The sequence below is a fragment of the Phyllostomus discolor genome, chromosome 1 (genome assembly GCF_004126475.2).
Source record: "Phyllostomus discolor isolate MPI-MPIP mPhyDis1 chromosome 1, mPhyDis1.pri.v3, whole genome shotgun sequence".
Taxonomy (NCBI): domain Eukaryota; kingdom Metazoa; phylum Chordata; class Mammalia; order Chiroptera; family Phyllostomidae; genus Phyllostomus; species Phyllostomus discolor.
This window is the reverse complement of record NC_040903.2, coordinates 178934194-178960740: the sequence shown is the minus strand read 5'-3', so window position 1 is coordinate 178960740 and position 26547 is coordinate 178934194. Positions and strand designations below refer to the sequence as shown.

At 42.0% G+C, this 26547-nt stretch overlaps 1 protein-coding gene across 11 annotated transcripts in view; it reads left to right on the top strand.

The window, feature by feature from the left end:
• TRIM9 (tripartite motif containing 9) overlaps window positions 1-24385 on the top strand; it is a 96735-nt gene extending 72350 nt beyond the window's left edge. For 3 of the 11 annotated variants that reach the window (XM_036009973.1, XM_028507959.2, XM_028507960.2), the window contains 7 exons: window positions 1023-1161; window positions 13413-13601; window positions 16028-16069; window positions 16463-16486; window positions 17344-17647; window positions 19966-20128; window positions 22330-24385. In XM_036009973.1, coding sequence (XP_035865866.1) covers window positions 1023-1161; window positions 13413-13601; window positions 16028-16069; window positions 16463-16486; window positions 17344-17647; window positions 19966-20128; window positions 22330-22392 — 924 coding nt within the window. In that variant the 3' untranslated portion in view covers window positions 22393-24385. Of the gene's footprint in view, window positions 1-1022; window positions 1162-13412; window positions 14137-16027; window positions 16070-16462; window positions 16487-17343; window positions 17648-19965; window positions 20129-22329 lie in introns of those variants that run through there. The other 8 variants (XM_028507961.2, XM_036009971.1, XM_036009986.1 and 5 more) reach the window with 6 other exon arrangements.
• The last annotated feature ends 2162 nt before the right edge of the window (window positions 24386-26547 follow it).

Sequence of the window (26547 nt, the reverse complement as noted above, 5' to 3'; positions counted from 1 at the left end):
GAAGGAGTCTCTGAATAGAAACAACCCTTCTTAAGAGAAAGTGTGTGCAGCACTGCAAGCTCTGGAGTCAGAATGCCTGCGTTCAGCTCCAAAGTCCACCCCCTAGCTGTGGGACTGTGCCCATTTCTCATCTCTGAGCCTTCACATCCTCAGCTGTAAAGTGGGGATGATAATGACATGTATCTCACAGATTGTTAAGAGTCATTTAGATAATCCACACAAAATTCTTAGCATGCTGTCATCCCAGATTCCCATCTTCCTAGTGTCCCACTGGAGAGTTGTCATTTTAAGGCTGTGCTTTGAATGTGAATTATTTTTATGCATTACATCAGCATAATGTTGCAAAATGAACAGCTAAAGAGGGAGGTAAATGCCTAACCTATGCTAAAGATGCATTATGCTAGGATTTATTTTAAGCTTTTGAAATGTCATTCTTCCTCCCTTCCCTGTTTGCTTCCCCTTCCTCTGAACTGTGATGAAAACCTATAGTCCGATGGCTTTGAGTGTATAGTCTTTTAACAGTTCCAGAAGTCGTTAGTGGACTTATAACACAGCATAGAGACTACCCTCATGTTTTCAAGCCTGTTTTTTACAAATCACACTGATAAAGAGCTCGTAGGTATAACACACTGTATAAATGCCATGTTAATAAGTGTAATGCTGCCTATAACACCCAGTTTTAATTTTTTTAAGCCCTAGCTGCTAATAACTCCCATTCATTAAGCTGCCATGCCCATGCTAAATACAAGGCACTAAATACAATGCAAATTCTAGTCAATTCTTTCATATGACCTTGTATAATCCTCACACCAACCTCATAAGGTGAGTATAGTAATACCCACCTTACAGATGAGGAAACTGAGGCTAAAAGAGGTCAATTAAATGGCCCAATATCTCATAGGATTCAAGTCCAGATCACACTGATGCCAAAGCACTTGCTCCTAACCACTGGGCAACACTACCTCCCTAACTCCTCACGTGGGTTCCTGTTAAATGGTGGCCTGTTATTTGTTGACCCTCAGGAAGTATATGTCGGAAAGGAGACAATGTGCACCGTGGATGGTCTTCACTTCAACAGCACATACAACGCACGCATCAAGGCCTTCAACAAAACAGGAGTCAGCCAGTACAGCAAGACCCTGGTCCTCCAAACGTCTGAGGGTAAGGCCCTTCAACAGTACCCCTCAGAGCGAGAGCTGCGAGGCGTCTAACGTGGCTGGCGAGCCGGAGGTAACCCCACCACTGCCCACACTCTGAAGTGTTTCCATGACTTGCTCTGCACGCTGGCACAGGCCGCTGTTCCTCTCCCGCCGCTAGAGAGCCCCTGGTATGTGGATGTGTCAAACCAAAGAGTCCACAGCGGCAGTTCAAATGGCTTGGGCCGTCGGCTCCCTTTGGTAACACTCTAAATAAGCTGCAGTTGAAGAAGCTGAAAAACGAAGGCCTGAATGCCCCCCAGTGTGCGAGACCAATGTATGTAGGCTCTAGGGCAGGCTCCCATTCTCCACAATACATGTTATTTGTCCAGATGATTCTAAATTGCCTTCTAGTGCTTGCTTATTCCTGAGGGTGGGGCCGAGGTTCTTTCCAGCTGAGGATTTGTCTGACTGACTGTGTTTCTAAGGGGTGTAGGGTGCTAGAGGTGTTCCGAAGGGCCTGTCGGCCACTCCCGGCTTAACTAGCACGGACTGCTTCCATTTCACACCCAAAGCCCAGGCCGGCAGCACCAGGACTGAGGCTCCCTATGGGTACCAGACGGGAAGAGACCAGCAACTCCACATTACCTCACCTTTTGCATCTTTGCCAGTCCCTCTAGGCTTGGTTAGGCTGCCTGGGGCCACCATGAAAGGTACAATCTCTAGAGAACTTTTTCTTCTTGGCTATACTGTAAATATTGTGGTCATCAAAGGCTAGCCATCCATCTCAGAAGAGAGGCTTGAACGTAATGGCCAGGTATCACCTCTGATGCTTTTAACATTTTCATTTTAAAAGCAATTGTGACACATGAAATTAAAACTATGAAGAAGTATTTTTGGTTGGTGCCAAAGCATTTTCAGAGCTTCTGGGTATGATTTTACTTATAGAAGTCGCTCCCAATACCACTGGCATTCTCCATAACTTCCCTCTGCAGAAGTAATTATGCTGATTTGGGTCAAATTCAAGGCATTAGCTAACAGAACTAGGGTGGTGTTTCTTCCCCGACTTCCCAGGAGCCTCAGCCTGTGCCAGTCACCCCTAAAGTGGTTCACATGGTTAAACACAAGCACAACTCCCAATCCCACAGCAAGGTTGACAGGCCCCTGGCCGAGAAAACCATGCGTGGGGAGCAGTTGTAAGTCCGTGAGGGCTGCTGTTCAAAGAGAAGGATTTCCTGAAGGGAAAATGCCCACACAGTCTGTTTCCATTTGGGTTACAGGGATGTGGTAGCTAGAACCTCCCCCGGAATGATCGTTTTAGCAACTTCTGTCTGGGGTGAGAGCAGTCGCCTCCTGTCCCAAAGTACCATGCCAACTGCTGAAGCCCTTCAGGGGTTCTCAGACATAGTGCAGAAGGCCTTCATGGTGATGGCCTGGTTTCCCCTGTGTGTACAGGGTGTTGGACTGAAGAGTAAGGTGCATGCCATCAGAGCAGGGAGACCATTCGTAGCAATGTTACTAATACGTGTCATCAGACTTATGGGAAAACTATTTCTATTCATACGTGGAAATCATACTATTCTGCTAACATCAGTTATTAGCATAGCAGCCTGAGCACTCACGTCTCTCTTTTCATCCTGCAGGAGGATGTAGTTTCTAGCTTTCACTTAACGTTCATAAGATTATGGTGTCTAATAAATTACAAAATTGGAACTGCGATCCTTGGTACCACAGTCACAGAACTGGGGGTCGTTTCCTAAAAGAAACTAATGGAACAAGTCCTCTTCCAACAAAGAAACTGTACTGTAGAAAACAATTTCCTCCATGAATTTTATATATTGTGTACAAATATAAGGTATGTATCTAAATACAAAGAAAACCTCATCATCGTGTAGATATCAGTATTCTCTGTTACTGCACAGAAGTGATTTTCTCATGATGAAATAAAGTTCACACACATACTTTCTCCATAAACTTTGGTTTGTTCTATTTGTTTCTCCCTCATCCTAATTCATTTAAACAGTGAGACAAGATTTAGAAAGGAAGATAAAATATAATGAATAGCTCGTTTTTGAAAAAAAAGATTTATTCAATCTGTAATAATACAGAAAACCTATAGAATTAAAGAATTATATCTTGTTTTTGTTTTTTAGAAGCCAATGAGAAAAATGCCATTGATGGAGTGTCGATATACTAACTAAACATATGCTTTATTAATATTATTTTCTATAGTTCCTGGAAAGGTTTACTTTGGAGATTTTTTTTTTTTTTTTGCTGCTATCGGGGGTAATGTGGTGGTTGGTTTTGACTTTCTGCTGTAACAAAGTCTTTTGCATTCTTCTTAGCAGGAGTTAATCTCTTTCCAAAGTTCAAAACAAAAAGTCTGTATCTCCGAAGGATACAATTCATAGGTGACAGCAAGCTGAACTTGTATTTACATGCATTCAGTCTGAGACTTAAATCACTTACCACTTACACTCTTTGAACTGTCATAAAACCTTCTGCTGACCTAAAGGTAACATTAGCAGAGAAAATCAAATGTCCACACTGTTATGAAGTCTCATCATTTTTTTCAAAAGCAAATTTGTCTGTTTACCTATTTGTTGGGCAGTGTTTGATAAGTGCCCACTGCGTACCGGGCTGTGGGTGGAGCGTGTGAAGCAGACATCACCCCTGCTGCCTGGGAAGAGAGATGGGCCTTAAAGAAATAGACACACACACAGTTGCATTTGCAGGTTATGACAAACAGTGCAAAAGAGGGAAAGGGGACCAGCAAGAAGACAATTCGTATAGGAGAAATGGTCGGGAAAACAATGAAAAATAATTTAATTGAATGTAAATTATAAAGAATGTGTTGTTAAAAGAAAAGAGGAAAGGAAAATACATGTTTGGTTAGTTCCTTGAAAGCAAAGTTCTTGGGGATGTACCTATAACAGCCATGCAAATAAGGTCCATTGTAGTCTAAACCAAAGTACCTTGACTTAAGAAGAAATATAACTGTAAGCAATAAAGAATGTTAACAAAGTTTAAAAATACAGCCCACAACCCTGGTCGTATATATCTTTAAAGTAATTCATTAAATAGCCACCATGCCTGTGTTACAGTCTTTGAAACCATCTGCAAAAGAGTATTCATTAAAAACATTATGCAACAAGACCTCAATACTTAAAAGTCCTCTTCTGTGTCTGAGAGACTACTCCAAATAAAAAGTCTTAGAAGAGGATAGAAAGTTTTTCTGTTTATTTTTCCCTATTTTCCCTCTGTCTAGCTAAATAGACTGTACCTTTTTCTGTTTCTTTAATCTGAAGAGAAAATGAAATAGACCAAAGGTAATGTTCCCAGACTCGCATAACTTGCAGAGACTATTAACAGCTGAAAAGAGGTCTCCCGCTGAGCCAGGGAATTGCTCCCTGCAGCCCGCCCAGCAGAGGGGGCTGCAACGGTCAGGGGGTCAGAGCACACAGGGTTGCACCTTCTACGCAATAAACACTCTGTAACACAAATCTCTGTGTGGAACAGTCATTTTCCTCAGACAAATTCTTAGAAATGGCATTAGTGGACCAAGGAGTATGAACATTTTTAAGGTCCTTGATCTGTGTTTTCAAATTGCCTTCCAAAAGATTTTCTACCAGAAATGTATGAACCCTTCCATTTTTTATCACTTTCATTCTACTAGAGTTTAATTTTGACCTATGAGTCACCTCTTCTAAAAGTAAAAATGTTTCAAAAAATAATAAAAGTAAAAGTGTTTCTAAAAGAGGGGCTTGGGGGGGAAGGTTTTACAAATAGCTTTTATTTTTGATATTTTTATATCTGATTAACATTTTCATTTGCATTTTTTATATTATTTTTCAATTACAGTCAACATTTAATATTATTTTGTATTAGTTTCAGGTGTACAGCATAGTAGTCAGACAGTCATGTCCTTTGCAAAATGATCTCCCTGATATTTCAAGTTCCAACCTGGAACTGTACACAGTTATTACAATATTTTTTACTACACTCGCTATGCTGTACTTTACATCCCCATGACTGTTTTGTAACTACCAGTCTGTACTTCCTAACGTCTTCACATTTTTCACCGAGCCCCCAACCCCCCACCCCTCTGGCAGCCATCAGTGTGTTCTTTGTATCTATGAGTCTGGTTTTTTGTTTGTTTCTGTGTTTTTTTTACATTCAACATATAAGTGTAATCATATGGTATTTGTCTTTCTCTGCCTGACTTATTTAGAGTTAAAAGAGGGTTTTTAATGTATATTTTCATGGGAATAATATTCTGTCTGTTTTACACCTAAGAGCTACATGAAAGACATTACAACATATTGCAGACAAAATGGACATGGTCTAACGGGGAGAGAAGACTTCCCAGAGAAGAGAGAGGGACAGAGGGAAATCCAAACAAAGGGAATAACTGTATGCAAGGCAAAACTTCAAAGTCTGCATTAAGGTGACTATGGAAAGGACAGTGTTCATTCAAAAATATTAATTGAGCACCTCGATGTTGTCAGGCACTGGGCTGGACCCCAGGACCACAGGGCATGGCCCCTGCTCTAGAGAGTGTGGGTTTACTCCTCCCCCTTCCTGAACTTCATGGTGCCTGACTCCGAGCACCTAAAGCATATAGTACCTCCTGAGCTCTCCAAAGCGAAAATATCTGCCCCACAATTACAATAAAAAAGTAAGCATAATGACCTCTGATTGGGAAAAAAGAAAGTTCAGGCATAGAAGCTCCTGGGTTACCCTCAGAACAGAGCCCTTGGTCTCACCCAGTTCTCACTTACTCTTAGCTTACACACAGCTTCACTGACCTCATTAACCCGTTCACAAAGAGCACTAGAAGCATCACATTGGGAGAGAGAAGAAGGATTTGGTATAGAAGTGAATTGAGGCTGTCGGTAGCAATGATCAGGAAAGGTAACTGGAAAAATTGAGCATAGAAAAAAAATCAAAAGAGAACAGTCTATAGCATATGTTCTGATTAAGAAGTTATATTATGCATTTTAGAAAGATTTCTATCTAACACATCTAAAAGTTGGTATATTACCTGAAACCTTTGGTAATGAGGTATTAGGTATAACTCAGAAGGCTTTATAGAATTACAGTATGAAATAAGCCCCTCAACCCCACCCCCCCAAAACTATGATGATAAACCCTAGTTCATTTTGTGTCACGCTTATAAGAACTTTCTTCATTGTCCAGTAAAATATTCCATGAAAAATGATAGCTACATGGACTTTAGACTCTACCTCTGTACCCATTGCTAATGTCTAAAGCCCTGTTCTGTTACGGCAACACTTCAGATTTACCCTATGTATTATCTTCCCATTACTGCTTTAAAAAATTGCCTCAAACTTAGCAGTTTAAAATAGCACAAATTTACCACCTTACAGCTCTGGAGGTGAGAATCCTAAATGGGTTTCCCTGAGCTTAAAATGAGGTATCAGCAAGGCTGCATTCCTTCAGGCGGTTCTAGGGAAGAATCCAATCTCTTTCCCCTCCCGGCTTCTAGAAGCCACCTGTACTTCCTGGCCCATGGTTCCTTCCTCCACCTTCAATGCCAGCAGCATTGCCAGATCTTCAATGCCAGATCTTCCAATCTCTGATTCTGACCGTCTGGTTTCCCTTCTATAAGGACTCTTGTGTTTACCTTGGACCCACCTGGATAGTTCAGGATAATCTCCCCAAATCAAGACCCCCAACTTAATCACATTCATAAAGTCCCTTTTACTATAGAAGGTGACACAGTCATAGGTCCCCAGGATTATGAGGTGGGCATTTTTTAGTACACTGTTGTTCAAGCTACCACACACTCCATGAAGAAAGTGTTACCATTAATAATGCGCCACTCTACACATGGGGGCTTTGAGCCTCTGAGAGGTTACGTAACGTGTCAGACCAGCCTTTCAGCCTCCAGTGCCCAGTGCTGTGCACTTTGGTGCTGATAGCAGAACAGTGCTGTTTGCACTCAACTAAAGGGAAGGAAAGAGAGAAAACAACCCTAAGTCTGTCTGCCAGGTTTTGAAACATCTTGTCAAAACGAAGCAGCATTGTGTAGCTGCCTCCTGTGTTGATCCAGAAACCCCAGCCAGAAATATGGCATTAACACTTTCAAAGAGTCATGTGCAAGTTTTGTTGAGAACAATAACATCCGTGCGTTTAAACAGATGTGTGGGAGTAGCTGTCTTTTCCAGTATAATGTCAGAGCTCCTCCTCAGGTCCTGTCCTTTTCTCAGTCTCGGCTTCCTCCAGTCCCCACCCTCACCCCCACCCCATGGGAGCACTTACCTAGACAGGCCCTTCTCCCTGTTTGGTACCCATGGGCTCTCTTAGTCCACAGAGATGGGTCGCTGCCTGGGAAGGAAAAGGAATGTTGGAGCCAGATCTTCAAGGCTATAGATAGAGCTGTAAATTTCAGCACTTCAGCAAATAAGTGCTCAGCGCACTGAAAACAAGAGTGTTTTTAACCATCTTCTTAGTTGAATGTCCACAGGAGCCATCTCCCCAACACTTTCCAGGGTTGTTTTATCTAATGGCAGTAAAAGGGTTGGGATTCCTGATATTACATCTCAGAAACTGTTCTCTAAAAGAGGACAGAGAAAGCAATATTCATAAAGATTGAAATGCCTTTCCTCCCATGAGACTCAGCATCACACTGCCCTTCCAGTGTGATAGCTGCTTCTCCCACACTTCAAAGGAAGTAATGCAGAGACTGCTCAGTGGTGCAGACAAAATCTAGCCCCAGACTGGCTCCAAAGCATCTGTCCTACATCTCTTGTCAGATCTCTTATAGGCAGATCTATTTGGGGCCAGGGTAAGTATCGCAGTCTTAAACCCTGATATGCCGAGACCCACACCCCCAGAAGTTGTAACCTTGTGGGGGAGGGGTGGAGAACCTCATCTGATCTCAGAGACAACAGGGCATGCCTCAGCCCGCCCAGCCCCAACAGTCTAAGTCCCTAAGAGAAGGGTGATGTGTTTGCCTTTCAATCCTTAACCCCCACAGTCCATGCAGTTGCTCTATTTAGAGAAGAAAGATTCATCTTCAATACAGTGCAGAGTTTGAAGAAGGATACTAAGCCATCTACATGAACCTTGGTCACTCTGTGCCCAGGGCCTGCAGCATAAATTTTACCCTCGTTTGTACCTTTCCAAAACACAAAAGAGCAGCAATGGCATTGTCGCCTTGTCACCCTCCAAACTTCGTACAGCAGGAATGGATCCTGCCTGAGTCCCTCTCCTGTCCCACCACAGCTGGCCATGTGGCTCCCATGTGTCCCTTAACCTCTCAGGATTTCAGTTTATTGTTGTTGTGGGTGTTTTTGGTTTTCGTTTTGTTTTATTTATAGACTTAGAGCAGGTGACCTCTAAGTATTTTGTGACTGGTACCCTGTTTCTCCTGTGACTTCTCTCTTCAAAATCATTACTGAAAGCTCTTAACTACTTCAGAAAATACCGTGAACAGGGGCAGACTGAGCCTGCCTCCTTGGAGGGTCTTCGTAGGCCTTCAAGGTCCGCATGTGACCCTGAAATTTCAACACTAGTGGGAAATAGTGGATAAGGGATCCCATCAGGAAAAGGATGGTTCCCTGCAGATATTTTTCCTGTGCTTCTGCTTTGCTCTCCCAGACTCAGAGCATTAAACCCTCCCCCAAACTAATTTAATTAGAAGGGCATGCATCTTCAGGACAAAATCCTCATGGGAAGTAAATCATACCTGAACAAATTTGGATAGATTTTATAAAATCCAAGGTAAGAGGCATGACGATAGGTGTCAGGGGCCAGAAAAGACAGATACTTTGTTCCTTTTAATTTTGACCACATGCATGATATCCCAGGGAATTCCCTGAATTTTTCCACTGGACTGAATTGGATCCAGACCCTATTTTTGGTTCTGGGAATGTGCTTTGTAGTTGATACTCTGGGGAGCAAGTTAGTCCTTTGGAATCTTTTTTTATCTATTTGAAATACAGGAATTTTTGGTTCTTCTAATGGCAGTTCCTTACAAAGAATGCCGTGGTATTCTAAATTGGAGCGGAGGACTTGGCAACCAAGTGCACAACTGTCTTATAAAAGGTTTCAAAGCAGATTTGTTTCTCATTTCTCAACTGCAATTAATGCCACACTTAAGAAAGCTTAAAATACCACTTTCCACTATAAATTATGTACCAGTTGGACATAATTGTGACTTTGGATACTTAGATCATTGAAAGAAACGGGGCCTCCCTCATTCAGTTCTTGGTCTCTTTTAAAAATCTCCCCAACAAAAGCCAATTCTTTCCCAGCTGGCTTGTCATTGAACTGAAGCTCACCTTTAATGCTGACTCATGCAGTCCTTAGCAACATGTCTTGCTTGATTTGCTGTGCTCTGAAATGCAACCATCCTGCCAGACCAGTACCCAAGGGCTGCTGAAATTATGAAGCTGTTCACCACCAGACAGGAAGATGACCAAGGTTCTGCCAGGGCACAAAAGAGGTTGGATTGGCACATGCTGCCAGAAGGAACCCCTGTCAGCTTGCCTTTCCCCTTGCAATTCCAAAAATAGCCCCTCAAATACCGTACTTTACATTTCCAAAATATTCCGTAACACCCATAGAAATCTTTAGTACTTTGTATATTTTGGAATCCGTCAAGAAATCCAACTCCCAGAAGAGTAAAAATCAGTCAATAATATAAAACACAGATTTTCTCTAAATTTCTGTTTTTCTGATTGTCAGCTCACCTGTCAGTTCATGTTTCCTGGCTGCTCAGTTCTAATACAATGTCCGGCACGTGGTAGGTGTTCGATAAAAGTTAGCTAATGAATAAAAGAAGTATGCAGTTAGCCAAATAGTACACCTGGTCTTATTTTCACCGCAGACCCAAAAGTCAATAAATAATAAATGTGGTCCACCATCCAGGCTTTGCTTTGATAATTCTTGATTGCTTCTTGCAAGCAGAGGCCTCAAATCCAGAATTCAGCAATCCCAGGTGAGAAGGGAAACCAATCCAGAAGAGGGCAAGAGGAAAATGATGGTCAATGACAGAGTTGATGGAAAGTGTGTCTTGACCCATTCCCATTTTGAACACAGTCCCATCCCAGAGTTACAGAGTTACAGGGCAGCCACAGCAGTACTCCTGGCACACCATGTTCCACTGCTCTTTCCTGCGAAACTGACTCTACTTAGTAAAGTTTCAGCAGACAGGATCACTGCTTGAGATGAAGCATGACAAGAACGTAAAACCTTTTGAGGAGACACTTGACTTTCTCTAGTGATCTATTTATTAAAAACTAATGATAATCATCCTGCATGTTAGCTATGTACTAAAACATGGTTTTGTTTCATGTATTCTAGAAAAAAAAGACAATCCCATTCCTATCTGTCTTGACTGGTAGAATATTAATGGCTGAGACACACTCTCCAGGTCTCAGTATTTGTGCTTTGAAGGGTAGGGGAGGAGGTGCGATACACATACTTCCTGCATTCCATGGTACAAAACATAATGCGCATGTGCGTGGCTGTGTAGGCTCAGTATGAGCTGCGTGATTTGGCTAAACTAGGGAGTGGCAATACTGTTCCCAATATTGTCTTATTGTCTTTGGTTCATGTCTTCAAACATGTCTAGAAGAGCATGATGAGATTAAAGATTTGAAATCCTTACCGTAGAAGAAAGACTGGAAATAAATTTTATTTATCACCAAAAAGGGAAGATTTGAAGGGGATTGGTGACTACCCTCAAATACTTGAACACCTAGTGTGTGATCCCAGATAGTAGTGCCACAAGCAATGAATGGAGCTCCCAATGAGGCATATCAAGACCGATATAAGCAATAATTGCACCCTGACAGGGGCTGCCCTGAAGTGATGAGTTTCTCAGCCCAGGGGACTTCAAGAAGAAGTTTGATGATTGCTCCTCAGATGTTACCAAGACGTGTCTTCCCTCTAAGACTCCTGCAGTCTGACATAATATCAAATGGCATGGAGGGCTTACAGGCAACTGACCAAACATTTGCACTGTGTGCTTGTACAGACGGGCACTGCTTTTGTAGTCTGGCTGGGGGCAGGTGAATGTGAGCTCTCTTGTAATTCATTTGGGAAGTCTTCATGACAAGGTGGAAAATTCTATTATTAGGTGCTGCTTAGAGATAATGGGGTAAGAGCCCAGCTGTAGGGTGTGGGAGGCTGTAAGTGACAAAAACACAAAGACAGATATGGGTGTGCATATTAGATAATCTTGCCTGAATAGAAGGCATACTTCAAGAGTGAGAGGAGTTCAGAAACACTGGGTCATCAATAAACAATGAATCCACATTGAAAAGGTAGAAAAACAGTATTATTTTAGAGTCAAGTTATTAATCCTATGAGTGACCATCACTACACTTGGCCCCCGCCCCACAGAGTGGTGTCATCACCAGCTCTAAGTTTTTCCTCCTGGTGCTGAGAGTAGGAAAGGTAAGTACAATCCGTGACAGGCTCACATACACTCCACAAGGTCTGGCTTCATTGCATATCTCTTCACTGGTTTTCAGATGACTACTGGGCATTTTGATATACTCTGAAATCAATGTTACTATATATGTCCTTTCTCTTAATTTTTAAAGCAACCTGTATTTTCAATATAATGAACTGATTGTTACCATCTGGTGAAAAATACATTTGCAAGCGAATTTTTGTTAATAAAAAATATTTTACTGACATAAATATCACAGTAAATGCTTTCCCTCTCTAAAAGAAGCCCACATCAGTTTGTGGTGCTGTGTTGTTGTTTTTCAGTTGTTTCCATTAAACTAAGAGACTAATTTCCCCTTGAGATAATTATAACAGGAATTATTTCTGATTTACTACTTCTGAACAAAGAAATGATCACATATGTCAAGTCATCCAAACCATATGAAGTTTAGGTAGAAGAAAATTGAAGTACATTATTACTGGGACCACAATGCTTTAACTCCATAAAAAGCAATTTCTTTCTCTGATATCTGGTTTATACTTTTCTTGTTTTAAAAAAATCCCCTGAAGGATAAGTCTAAAGCCTAAAAAGTTAACTTTAATATTCTAAGTTCAGCAATGAAAATAAGACTGACTCCTGGCAATATTAAATTAAAACCCACCAACACCCTTGCTCTGAGACCTTCAAGTAGGATCATGTTCCACTCACATACATCACAGTTAGTTTTGCTTGAACATGCCCATGATAGCATCTTCACAGGGTAAGGGGTGTGTTTAACATGGAGAAACATGCTAACAGACTCAAAACAGAAAAATATTCTCAGGAACACCTCTGCCAACCAAAATAAAAAAATTTTTTCCACAAGAAGCAAGTTCCTTGCTGGTTTTGGACCATTACCCTCACGTCATCTGTAGTTCCTGAGTTATGACCACCACACCAAGTTCTGAGAAGGCCCTAATTGGTAAAACATCTGTCTCTGACCACACTGCCCTACCGCAAAGAACCAGTTACTAAATAACAAAAGAGAAGGGAGTGATTTTAGCAATTTAGAGAAACCACCTCACAAACCCTTCTAAAACCAGATCAAGTAACTGATAAGTCCTTTCTCTGGTAGAATAGTGGTCTTCACACCAGACCTGGTTATCTGAAAATGAAGATTTTTTTACCGTCGATGTACCTCACAGCTGCCCACAGTCTGTTCACTGTGAGAGAAGCAGAGATGCAGCGTCCCTAGGGTCTGATCCTAGTTCAGAAACAAAGGCAAGGCTCCTTCCCCAATTACTTGTTCAGCCCCATTTTCCTCTCCTATCCAAAGAGCATGTCTCAATTGTGCTGGTATAGAAAAGTCATCTCTTCCATTTTAAAATGGAAAATATATATATGTGTGTGTGTGAAGAAAGAAAGGAGAAACTATGAAACAGCAAAGAGCTGGTAAAAATCATCACCTTCTAAGTAGAAAAAAACCTCTTCAAGGGTAGCAGCTTCGAAAGTATCTGAAGGGGTTGAAGTATGATTAATCTCCTCTTGGTCATCAGGGGGTAAAATGTACCTCTAAGTGTCTAAATTCAACTCTAAAAATATTTCATTAAAAGGAAACTTTCCCTACCACAAAAAACTGAGGGAGAATGACAACGTCTGTGATGTTTGGGTATCCTCGGTCTGGTCTTGGGTTCTGACCTGCCCAGAACTCCCTCCCAGCCCAAGCCATTTTGGATTAGTAAATGCCTGTGGCAACTGCGGGCTGGGTGGGGCTTTGTGCAGATGCATTGGGAAGGCAGGTCTTGGGGAACTGTGCAGGGGCAAGTGACAGATTTCTGATCTCTAGTTTGCATTGATCTTACATTTAGACACAGATTCAGAAGAACAGACACTCCCTTTTCCAGTGCCTTCGGAAAGATTGCCGCTCCGTAGAATGAGTCCCTTCTCCTCCACCCTTAATCTACAGCCCAGCTTCCCCGGGAGATCCTACTTTGATTTCCGATCCTCACCCCACCAGCTGAGCTTGCATTCCTCCTTACAGTCTCTCAATGCACCGGGTGAGCTGAGCTCGTCTGATCTTTCCTCTTGATCTCTGTGCCTTGAAGGCATCTCTGAAATACCTGTTTTGTTTTTGCCATTCATGTGCGTGGAGATGGCCGATGAGCTAGTCTCTCTGTTTGTGGCCTGCTTTGATATGAGGGGCATTTGGGGGATGGAGCTTTGTGGTGTTCTTGTTTGTGTGCTGTGAGGACTGACCATCGAGTTGTGGACAATGTACAATGGCATTGGAAAGCGATGAGTGAAGTTGTTCTTTTTGCACAAGCTGGTACCGCCATGGATAGCCTGCTCTGTCATCACATGCAGTGGCACAGCACGGCTCAGGCGCTGGCTGAGTGGAAGCCTTAATTTGGAGGTTTGCAACCCTGCTGTATCCAGGAAACCAGCTGTGTCTGGGGGACTGGATCAGTGCATCCAGCCTGGAGTGGTCTGATTAAACATAGACTCAAGAGATCTTTATTGAAAAAAATAAAAGTCAAAACATGCCAATAGCAGAATGTATCATACAAAGCAGGCAAACTAGAAGGCAGAAAGTGAAAAAACAAATTCTGCAAAAGACTGTGCTCACTGGTAGGACAGTTGGGCTCAAGGCTGGGTTTTTTTTTTTCCCAAGCAAAAGGGAGGCACCACCGCTAGCTAAATTAGAAACCCTTAACTAGCTTAAGGCCCAAAGATCTGAGTTTCCACAGCCAAGCGGCTTGTGACAGGGCTCTAGGCCAATTGCAGGGAAGCTAGACTTGGGTTGCCATGCAGTGAGCTGTCTAGTGAATAGATCCTGCAGTGCCTACCATGCAGACCTACTTGATCTCTTCAGGACTATATTGTAATCATGGGTACACGTGATGCACGTTTCACATTTCCAAGGGTTTCTTTTGTTTTGTATTTTTTATTCCTTTTGCTCATCCCACATCCTGGAATGAAGAAGACCACAGCATGACAGTGCAAAAAGGATGCAGGGACTTCAAGCTCTCTTTAAAATGACATTTTTCTTTGTGCTTTTACGTTTCTTATTGTTTTTCTGTGCACTACTGGCTTTCAGACATGCTTTGTTATGGAATTCTTTTCCCTTGTGTCTAATGTACTGAAATATTGTAAGAGTCTTTGTAATGTATACTGTCTCAAGAATAAAATGAAATGTGGGTTTGGGGATATTTGATGGCAGTGTTTGACAGCACTGTTCTAGCTGTATCATTGAATCCTGAATGTATGATGTTGTGTTTAAAGTAGTGTAAAAAGATTTCAGAAAACGTGTTTTGAAAAAGACATGCAGAAGGCATGATTCATTTAAACATTTTAAAAGCCCTATTGAGATTCTACAAATTTACTACCAAAGCTGGATATGAGATTCAGTTTTAGAACTCCATTTGTTCTCAGGAGAAAATGATTCTTCCGTGTGGAATTTGTTCCACAGTAAAATAAAGTAACCAAAAGTAAGGCCAGAATTTTTAAAGTGTGCTTTTAACTCAAACATTAGTCCTTTCTAAGTTGCTTTCTTAATTCTTCTGAAATTTCTTTAATTCAGTGTATAATCCTTCCATTGTTTTAGAAATTAGCATATTAGAGTCTTAGGCAGTTAAAAAAAAATTAAATGACCCTTCCTAAGAGCTACCCTAGTGCTCATCAAAAACACATTTCCTGGAGCGGTCCCTGACACCAATTGAAACCGTAGTTCTCACATCTTTGAACATTTTAAGACAAGGCTGCTTCCTCCACCCATAATGCACCTGCTCATGGGGCAAGTAAAGTACCTAAAGTTTAAGGAAAGGGAGTGGTTGGAAAAGTTCCACAGGTGATTCTAATATCTCTCTGAGACTGCTTGCACCCCCACCATACCCCACCCCTCCTCTCCCTTAGATGGGAAGGATTGATGTAGTAAAACAATCTAAGAAGGAGATGGGGTAATTTTTTATTATATTTAATTCATGCCATTATTAATAATGATTAGATGTATTTATTACCATATAGATTACATTTCACATTTAGTTATGTATATATAAAATTTACCTTGGGCCCAAGTAATAACAGAGGCCTAACCTGAGTCAGAAGTGCATGGAGCAGCAACGTAGAGTGGACTTTTATCAAGATCCAGTGTTTTTTTCCAATTCCAATTGGACGAATTTCTCTCATTTCTAAACAGTAAGCCTTCTTAATGTGGAAACCTTAGTGGAAAAGGTAGATTTGGGGAGATGATGAAAATTTAAGCTTCACAATTTAGAATCAACTAGAGGAGGATTTATTAAATGGAAAAAATATGTACTTCTTATTTCAAATAAGCAGAGAAGAAATTTTTAATCAACAAAGTAAACTAACATAAAAAGGGCTTTGGTTTTTCATGAATCAGGCCTCTGGTGACTCTGTTTATGCAAACAGTGTTTATCCACCTGATCATTGTTTCATAGCTTTGATGTGTAGTATCTCTTTATAGGATGCAATTTTGAGCCTCAGTCTGCACCTTACACGCAATTAGGCAAGTATACCTACTGTAATTGTTATCTTTTACTTATGTGATCGGTATGCTCAATTTCCTTCACAAAATAAATGGCAGTAGCTTATTTTATGTCAATAAAATTGTCTAATTGTCATTCAAATGCAATTATAACGTCTTCTCAAATACTTAGAAAAATGGAAAAGATACCAGTATTTTAATTGTATGCCTCAAAGAAAATGACTTGTTGACTGGTTTTCTTATGAGCTCTGAGTGTGGGTAAAGGGACAGTCAGACCAACTGCTGCAGCATTTGCAGTGTTTTAAATGGAGCCCTTTTTTGGTACTAGCCTATTGAAAGAGCCGTATTTTCTTATCAATGTCAATTTTGCTTCCTATTTCTCTCTCCCATGCCTTTCACTTGGAATGACAACAGTTGACATTAAAAAGCTGTTGGCAGGTATGAAATAACCTTATTCTGTTACAAATAGAAAGACCGAAGTGCATGTGAGGTGACTCACAGGTTCCGTAAATCAGCAGTGACATCTCTCCAGAGTGTGTTATTGGTAGGCGGCGTTTAGAGCTTGGGGCAGAACAATGTGTACAAAGACATCATTCTGTCTGCCCCTAATGTCCAAAATACCTACTGCTCCAGCAAAATGTTTTACATGTTAGTGTTAGGAGTAACATGCAAACTGCATTTCTGTGTTATAAAGGAAGCAACCTACCTATCTTATGTCCAAAGTCGCAATCACTCATGAAAATACATTTATTTTGCAGATAGATTCGCAGCTTTTTTTGACCTTTCACTAGCACTGAGGACATTTTCAAAACAACTAGATTTTAGCGCTTCTGCAGAAGGAATATTTCCTGGTTTCACAGTGTGTTTTATCCCTCCTCCATCTAGGACTCTAGACCCTAGCCTCCCCGCCTCAGGGTTACACAGGCACCTTAGCGCGTCCCTCTCCCTTTATGTCTCCGGTGTACTGTTCTGCCAGTCACCGGGTGAAGGGACTTGCACCTTCCAAACTCGATGCCACTTCACTCCCGGATCACCCAGTTGGGAGTGCAGTCTGAGCCAGGTAACCCCTGCTGAATCGGTCGTGTGTCCTCCGCCTGCTTCTGGGTGCAGAGAGTACCAGCTCCCAGGATGTGGCCCTGTCTGCTCACTCACGGCCCCTTCTGGCCCTGGACGCCTCCCTCCTGCATGGCAGCATGAAAATGGGACACAGCACTCCTCAGCCGCCCAGGAGTCTGTTATGGCGTTGGGTTCTTTGGGTCCATCTTAGTAACCCCACTGCCTTCTGTTGTTCCCAGTGGCCTGGTTTGCCTTTGACCCTGGCTCGGCACACTCTGACATCATCTTCTCCAATGACAACCTGACTGTGACCTGCAGTAGCTACGATGACCGAGTGGTGCTGGGGAAGACCGGCTTCTCCAAAGGTGTCCACTACTGGGAGTTAACTGTGGATCGCTACGATAACCACCCCGATCCCGCCTTTGGTGTGGCTCGCATCGACGTGATGAAGGATGTGATGTTAGGAAAGGACGACAAAGCTTGGGCAATGTATGTGGACAATAACCGGAGCTGGTTCATGCACAACAACTCGCACACCAACAGGTACCCTGCAGCCCCCAAACCAAGCCTTCTTCATGTTGGCTTCTGGTAAAGAATGAGAGCCCAAGTTCAAAGGCCTATCAAATAGACAACATTAGGGAAGCTGAGCAGGTGATCTTCATTAAGTGGCACAGGAGTTCTACTGGTGTTAACTGAGTCCATCCTAATGGGTGTTTTATTTTTGTTTATTTGTTCTTTGCATAATAGCAGAGACATGAGCTCTTTCCTAGGCGCTTCACTGTAACTGTCCACCCCTGTCTGGAAACTCAGAATCCACATGTTTATCCATTACAGGAAAACATTTCAGGATTCTAAAATCTAGCCTTACAATGTACAGAAAAGCAGTTTTGGACAAGCTAATTTAGTTTTTCTAAACCTCTATTTTTAAATCCACCAAATTAAGGTAATAATATTTTTCCATGCAGAAGTGTTCCCAATTAAATGGAATGTGCAAAAACGCCTCACATAAGAGGCACCTGGAAACAGAAGCCATTCTTCTTCTTCTTATGATTATTTTCAATACCACTGCTCAGAATAGGAGCCATTTAATAAACTAAATCTTATGGATGCCAATTGGATAGCTTTGTACTTGAAGAACTCTCATAATTATGCAGACTCAGAGCACCTGGTTTGCTGGAGAAAAAGAACACAGTGATCTCCTTAGGTTTTCCTCCACCACCAAAATGTTACCAGTTATAAATTAACCCATGCTATAATAGTTTCCTAAGACTTCCTTTTTCGTTTGGTTTGTGTTTTCTTCCTCAAATGTATCTTTCACAAATTCCCTAGATAGATAAGGGTCTTTCATGGACCCTGGTCCTCCTTATTCTCAATGATTTCCCCAGGATACCTTCTTCTTAGTGTCTCTGAAAAAAAAACCCATCAGATCAAAAGGAAAGTGGGGAAGACCGTGGTAGGATAATGGGCTCCATTGTTTCAACCTTTTCTATATGCTCACACTGCCCCTTCTCTAGCCTGCAGGTCTCCTAGGGCCTCTGCTCCCTGTTCCCATGGATGTTTTCCATACACCTCCATGCTGGTGTGTTTACTCACTGTCACTCTAAGTGAGCACACACACCACCTCAACCTGACATCAGACTTTCCTAGATGGAGCAGTTATCTTCACTGATCTACATTTTTGGAACCCTCTGTAACTGGATATCTGACTCCATCACCCATGTATCATGTTGATTTTTCCCCTTTAGCTTCTTTATTTTGAAGTGAAGGAGTGAACAATGACACAAATGCCACACAATGCAGAGAAACACATTCTTAAAGATGAACACATCTGCTTGCATGCAAACTATATGTCATTTGTGCTGTCGGTGTGAATTAACAAGACACAATTTTCATGTATAAACCTGTCTTTGAACAACTATGCATAGGCTGTATTTTGCATGCCTGAGGAAAAGAACAGCATTTTTAAATGTCTATGCTCTGCTGAGATGAGGATGAAATTCAATATTGCTAGATCTCAAAGAGGGGGAAATGACAAATCTGATCATCGATCCTCAATTGCTTTTGTGAAACCACCAGCTGAAACATAAAACACAATTCATTGCAAAATGACTTTTGAATACAGATTCTTTAAAATCAGCGCATCTCCTGCAGTATAATTATGTTATACGGGAGAATCCCCTTCTTTGATGTCATTTTACAGAGCCTTCAACTTCTCAATTCAAACTCAACATGTCAAATATCACCATCTTTCTGGAATGAGTGTTTCTCTTTAATGGGTAGCCTAAGGCCCCGAATCCAACCTATCATGCACATGTTTAAGTTTGGCTTAAATTTTCTTTATTTTGGTTTTTAAATTAAATCACTTTCGATTAAGTGATTTTTAATGCATACTCCTTGTGCAAAGTGTTGCAACATAGCAATGGGCTGAACTCTGACAGCCTAAAGGCTACTTTCTTTCCTGATCTTTCTGAGCTGTGTCTCAGTAGGGGTGACCCTGTATGAATGAGTTCACTCTCAGCAACAGCAGAGCAGCGTGGTTAAACCTATACATTCTCAACATGGGGCATGCCTCCCCCAAGGTAGTGACAATTGGTTTGGAGGGAGTAAGCAAAAATGTCCTATTCTTTTTACATATACAGCACAGATATGCATACGGCACATAAACAGGTACACAGTATATCTGTGTGTTAAAATGTCAGGTGAGGAGGAGTGTTTAGGGAGGAGGGGACTGTTTTAAAAGACTCTTGGCATAGAGGAAATGCTAGTTTCAAACAAGTTGAGAAACACTGGTTTAACCATGCAAATGGGAGCTTCTAAAATAATGACAAATGAGTGAAACCAAATTGTTTTTTTTTCCACAGAACTGAGGGTGGGATCACAAAAGGGGCCACAATCGGGGTCCTCCTCGACTTAAATAGAAAAACCTTGACATTTTTTATCAACGACGAACAGCAAGGGCCCATAGCATTCGAGAATGTGGAGGGCATGTTCTTCCCAGCAGTCAGCCTGAACAGGAACGTGCAGGTAAGCACCGCGCCCCCAAATGTAGACGTGGCTTCAGAAGCTGCCTGTGGATGGGCAAATCCATCGCTGAGAGAGGGAAGCTCACTGTTCAAGGTCCAGACCAAGATGGGCAGGAGAGGAGGAGGGGAAAGGATCAACATTGACAACCAACACGTTCCCGAACCAGCCTAAGCCCCTCGGTTGTACTTGGACACAGTCTAGTTAACAGCCAGTGGGAAATTGGAATTCTATTCATGGTTTGCTAATGATTGTCCCCCTGAGCCCTGGTTTCATCTCTAGTAGAAATGAAACTCTTGAACCAGCCAGCACAAGAACAAGAGACTTGCACCATTCCTTGGGTGGCTAAGAAGGGAAGGTGTAAGACTGAAATTCGCACCATTATCAGAAATTTCAAGCATCTTCTCTGCACTCTTATTCAATTCTGTGGGTACAGAAAATAGTCCCTGCCCAATAGTTAGCTGCTTCTGATTTATTGTGAATAGAAAAACAGCAGGTTCATCTCATTCATTCATTTAACAAATATCTATTTATCGCCCTTATTATGTGAGGCACTCTTATAAGTATTGTTTATCAGCGAAAATAAAACATAAAAAATCTTGCCCCTCTAGAGCCCTGACTCTGTAGTTGTAGGAAACAGACAACAAACGGGCACAAATGCCACGCTAATTATATAGTGTGTTAGAAGGCAATAAATAAATGAAAGGGAGGAAAGACCGAGGGTAGGGTAAGGGGGTCGAGAGTGCTGCGGGGGGTTGGGGGGAAGGGTGTTGCTGTCTTAAACAGGGTGGTCAGTGTGGCTAGGCCTTATTGCAGTCACAGAGGAGCTACACTTCAAGGGGCTGAGGGAGTGAGCTATGTGCAGCTTTCCAAGCAGAGGGAACAGCCAGAGCAAGCGTCTCAGGCATGAGGGGCCTCACACGGGCAAGGAAGGGCCAAGAGGCCATAGAAAGAAGTAAATGGGGGTGGGAGGTCAGTGGGAGAGACGACCAGAGCCCTGCAGGGAGGTCTGTGTCCTGCCAGCCCCTGTTGAGACTTGGGCTTTCATTTCTTTCTTGAGCTGGAGCCCTCCTTGTCAGCTGTGAATCTCATTCAGCAAATGGCTACCTTAAGATAGTTAAGGCTTGAGAATGAAAACACTGCAGGTGATTTTTGCTCTATTCAGAACCACAGTCCAGGGAGCTATTTTTAAAATCCATTGTTCTTTATCAATACATATAGTAAAAGTGACGGCAACCCAGATGCATCTGCCCTCTTCTCTTCGGCAACTACTTGGGGTTTTCAGGGAGGCTGAAATCTAATCTATCAAGTTCAGTCTCTACAATGGAAAAAAGAAAACCATAAAATACCATAGAAGTGAGCCTCAGAAAAACCACATTCAAAGTTTTCCACATTTTTAGCTGCTCCAAGTATCTTTTTTTTTAGGATTTTATTTATGTATTTTTAGAGAGAGGAGAAGGAAAAGAGAAAGAGAGGGAGAGAAACATCAATGTGTGGTTGCCTCTCACAAGCCCCCTACTGGGAACCTGGCCCACAACCCAGGCATGTGCCCTGACTGGGAATCAAACCCACGACCCTTTGGTTCACAGGCGACCACTCAATCCACTGAGCTGCACCAGCCAGTCTTTAGACAAAGACTCTTGGACTGGGGGAGATGGGGACAAGAACAGGAGAGATAACAGTACTGCGTGAAATGGTTCTTGTCCATTGAGGTATGAGGTTGGACAGAATTCAGTGAAATAGTGTAAGTGCCCATGTTTCTTAATGCCTGGCAATCAGTATGCAATCCCCAAATAAAAGCTTTATCTTAACTGGAGTAACTAGTGGACAAGTGATAAAGGAAGCGTTGTCTGCTCCTCTGTTCTCTAACCGTGGGTCTGGCAGAGATCACCACGATCTGGCCAACAGGCTTTGCTACCTGCAGATTGATGCCTGGGTCTTCAGTCATAAGGAATCCACAGAATCTTAAAATGAGAACCATATCATCAGTATCTCCAGGGTTTGAGAGCCCACCATGATGTCCAGGTTCTGAGCACGGGCAGAATTCTACTAGAATTCTCTTTAACGGGTTCTGGAATAGATGTTAAAGAAAAGTGAGCAACTCCCTTTTGAAGTAGGAACACACCCACTGTGCCCAGGGGAGGAGGATGCAAGGTGGGGGGTGTGCCTGCAGTGCCGCCAGGACTCACAGTCTCTTCCCCCAGGTCACGCTTCACACCGGGCTCCCGGTCCCTGACTTCTACTCCAGCAGAGCATCGATAGCCTAAGGGTGTACTGCGGAGGTGCCAGCTGCCTGTTCTTACCTCCGCCTGAGAAGCCACAGCAAGAGGCTCAGCCAGAGCTTGGTGGGATGCCAGAGAGCTAGAAGGAGGGGGAGAAGGAGAAAAAAGCTGGTCTTCTACGGTCTTCACACCCTGCAGCTCTGCCCCTTTCCCTTCCAACCTCTCCACTGCTGTAATGCCTGCATTTGCTTCCATCTTCTGCAACTCCAACCAACCAAGGACCTAGCCAGCCCACCATGTCACTTGTTTCCACTCTCAGATTTTGCCTTTATTTAACATGATTTTTATGTCAGTGAGTAATAATTTGTTTCCTTTCTGATCATGTTATTAGTGACAAACGGAACTGGCACTGCCAAGAAAAAAATTCTCCTGACAATTTTTTTTCTTAAGCTTTGTGTCGGAGGTTGTAGGGAGAAGTAGGGAAGAATGAGCTGAATTTGGAGCCTGCAGTTTACCTCCTAGAATGCTCTCGCCATGTTACCTCTCACGCAGGGTTAGCTCTGCATAGTGGATCTCTGGGAGGCAGACACAGTGAGCGGAGCATTAAAAAGTGTTACCATCCATTGAAGCACAAAAATACAGCTAACCGTAGCTGCCCAAAGTTCACAGTGGGTAGGTCATTAGGATAGCTGGGTCATTAGGACGGGCCGGAATCCCTGGTCATTGAGTGAAATTGGAAAGTTTCTAGACATAAGCAGACAAGGGGACTTACTAATTTGGTTCGTATATTTAAGACAAGTTTTTCATTGAGAGCCTGCTGTAGACCAGCCACTCCTCTGGACACTGGTGCAGTCTCTGTCCTCCTGGAGCTCATATTCTCCTAGGAGAACAAACCCAAAATAAAAGAGTAACAATTGTTATGAACTAGAAAGGAAATAAACGAGAGAGAGAGAAGTTCATTGGCAAGATCTTTTAAATCCCCTAGAATGATGCTAAAAAATCCACCTACTCTGGCCATAACACCAGAAACATAGCAACTCCATGTCTTTTCAGCCGTGCTATTTTAATTATGGTACCTGCTGGCATTCATCACAGAGCTCTTCATTAGTAGAAATGATGTCAGCGTTCTTATTGGTTACCGCTGCCACAATACTAAGCCTTAAAAATGAATGTGGAAAAACAACAGTGGCCAGAGGAGGGCAGACCCATCCTTAGTAATGGGAGATCTTAGGTTGCAGTCCACAGCATTCACATTCTCAGGATAAACACACTCGTCTCCACGTATACTCTCCATGCCTGCTACAGATGAAAAATCCATCCACTCTGCTGCCATGTACAGCCCAGCTTTCTGGAGTAGTTCAAATAATGTTTGGGAGAAAATGGTATTATAGGTCATCGCTATGAGTGGTAGCGAACAATAATGCTTACTACTTCTATATAGAGATAGACTTACATGGAAGTTACCCTTCAGACTCTTTAGCTTGACATGACATTTTAGAAAATGTAGGACCTGGAAAGAGGTTCTAAATTGTGGTCTAAATATTTGCCAGTGAGCCAAGAAATTCCCCATGGCAGGGAGGCGTGAAACAAGAATAACAAATAGAAGAAGTAGGATGCAAAAACTAACAAATTAAAGTTTGGCAAAAAGTAACATGTAAATAGCTAATGATTTACTTTTGTGTTTTCTTGATTTAGATTACTCCTATTCGTTCCCATTTTCCCAGTTATGTGTACCTAATTTATTGAATGGGTGCTATCCCGTTTACGTCTGTCCTGGTTTTTCTCGGCTACAGAAAAACTCTGTTGCAGGGCAACACTAGTTTGATATTTGATTTACTCTCCAACGAGACTCAATGGCTGGGCCGCTGTAGACTCATAGTTACTCCTGTTCTTTATGAGATTCATCCTGCTAATTAGATTTCCAGTGACTTGTAACATGTAGTTTACACAGAATCGCCATTGTAGATGCATACAGCTGCTGTACTAGAAAAAAATGGATCTTTCTGGTGTGCCAATAAAGGATTTTTATGAGAGAACATCATGTGTCTCTTTAGAATATCTTGTTTTCTTGCCTATTTGGGAATGACAGGTCGCCTTTGTCAAAGTGACATCCCTTCAGTGAAGTGTAAATGGAAGGCCCCCCCGAGCTCGTGAATCAAGTGCGTGTTATTCACCCCTTGCCCTGGAAGTACGTAACTCCTCGGTCTTAACTTAGTGTGAAATATAGTTGAGAGGCAGGTGGGGTCTGCCTACAACCACTGGGGACTAACTTTAACAAACCTGCTCCTAAAGAAGCCATAAATTTGTACTACAAAATAGAACTTTCAAACCTCATTCCTTGAACATTTCTTTGAATGTTTGTATGGCTAAATAAAACGATTATGGTTTGTACATTCAGATGACTGAACAATATGATTGCTTTTAAACAATCACAACATTATTGATCTTCTTTACATTGTTAATACCCTCTTAAAATAAGCTGCCTTCATTTATTATTAAAAGAAAAACATCACCTATGTGCTCCCATGTATAATGCTCACCCATGTTTTTGGCCCAAACTTTCAGGAAAAAATTTCTTTCATTTTAATTTTTTAATTCAATTTATTTATTTATTTATATCGAGATACTTGCTTTTTTTATTGTAAAGGAATTTTGGCATTTATTTTTTGACATATTGTGGTACAAGAAATTTTATGTAATGAACAATTATAAAACGCAAGAACAGATACAAGATATTTCAGGTACTACCCGTGTATAATGTGCATCCTCATTTTTCTCTAAAAAAAGTGGGCAAACGCTGCACGTTATACACGGCAAAATGCAGTGTGTGGTCTAGGTTATTACCGTACCTCGGATGGAGCGCTAGGCCGCTGGGAGAGGCTGCTGCCCTACCTCCACCCAGGTTTCTGCTCACTCCTCTCTCCCCATCACCCCCCGCACACCCTAGTGCTTTTTTCTTCTTCCTCTGTTGGTCTCATCTCTCCTCTTTTTTCTCTCTTCTGTTCACTCCCAAATGGAACACTTTGGCTGTTTTTTACTATTCTTGTGGCCCTAAGGATAACAGAACTTCTGACTCCTGGTATTTTCTCAAAGGAGTGATTAAGTGATTTATGAGAAAGCATCCTATTTTCTGGAAATGAGATCATTTTTCTCTGCCTCTAATGTGTGCATTAATCTTTTGCCCATCTATTCAACATACTGATAAGAAAGCAGGGCTTGCTGTTAAATCAGTATTTCTGATTATGAATCAAGGAAACTATAGTAATTACAGAAATTCACACTACCTTATAATTTATATGACTATGCTAAAATCATCTGCATATATTCTTCAAATGTATGTGCCAGTTACTTCCACTGAGTTCCTTGAGGAAGCTCAGGTCTGACATACATCGCACAAAACTGAGTCTACCTAAATCCTGCTTTTATGTGAAGAACCAGTTTTTTGATTACACAGAATGTGTGGTATTGAATGAGAGTGAACAATGGAAGCACCTAATTAAATTCACAATAACACCAGTATGGCCCTTTGAATTTGTTATCTGCTCCACTCTGCCACAGCTGTGCTAAGAAAAGCTGCAAGTATAGAATTAGATATCACAGAATTAGAAAGTGGGGATGGGTGCATAACCTTGTGACTATAGTAAAAAATAAATCACTGAACTGTACACTTTCACAGGGTGAGGGCCATGTTGAACATGACAAGGACTCTCCTTGTAGCCTCTCTCACACCACACCTGTTAGCCTGTTCCTATTCTACCAAACCTGTCCTCTGGGGTAAAGCCCAAAGCAGAGGGGCAGGGGTGCCAAGGACCTGCCAGCTGACCTCCTGACCCTACCTTTTCTTTCCCTGCCCACCTTCCCCTGTCAGTGCAAGGGTTTTGCCTCGCTTCCACTTCCCTCTGGCAATGATTGTCTCTTCATTTCATTCTATACTTTTCTGACAGGGACTTGAACCGTCCCCTTTCCTGAGGACCATTGTGGTGGGCAAGGTAGAAAACCTGATAATTCAAAATAGCTCTTACATACTCCCTGTGGTTATGAATCTTGTTCCTATATTTTTTTCTTCTCCCACCAGGTAGAAATAAATGCCATGAAATCTAAAAGGGATCATCATATTGTGGTTCATAATTTTACCCTTTCTTTCCCAATGTTTTTTTCTAAAATTCTCTAATATTTAATGAAGATAATAAAAATAATTTC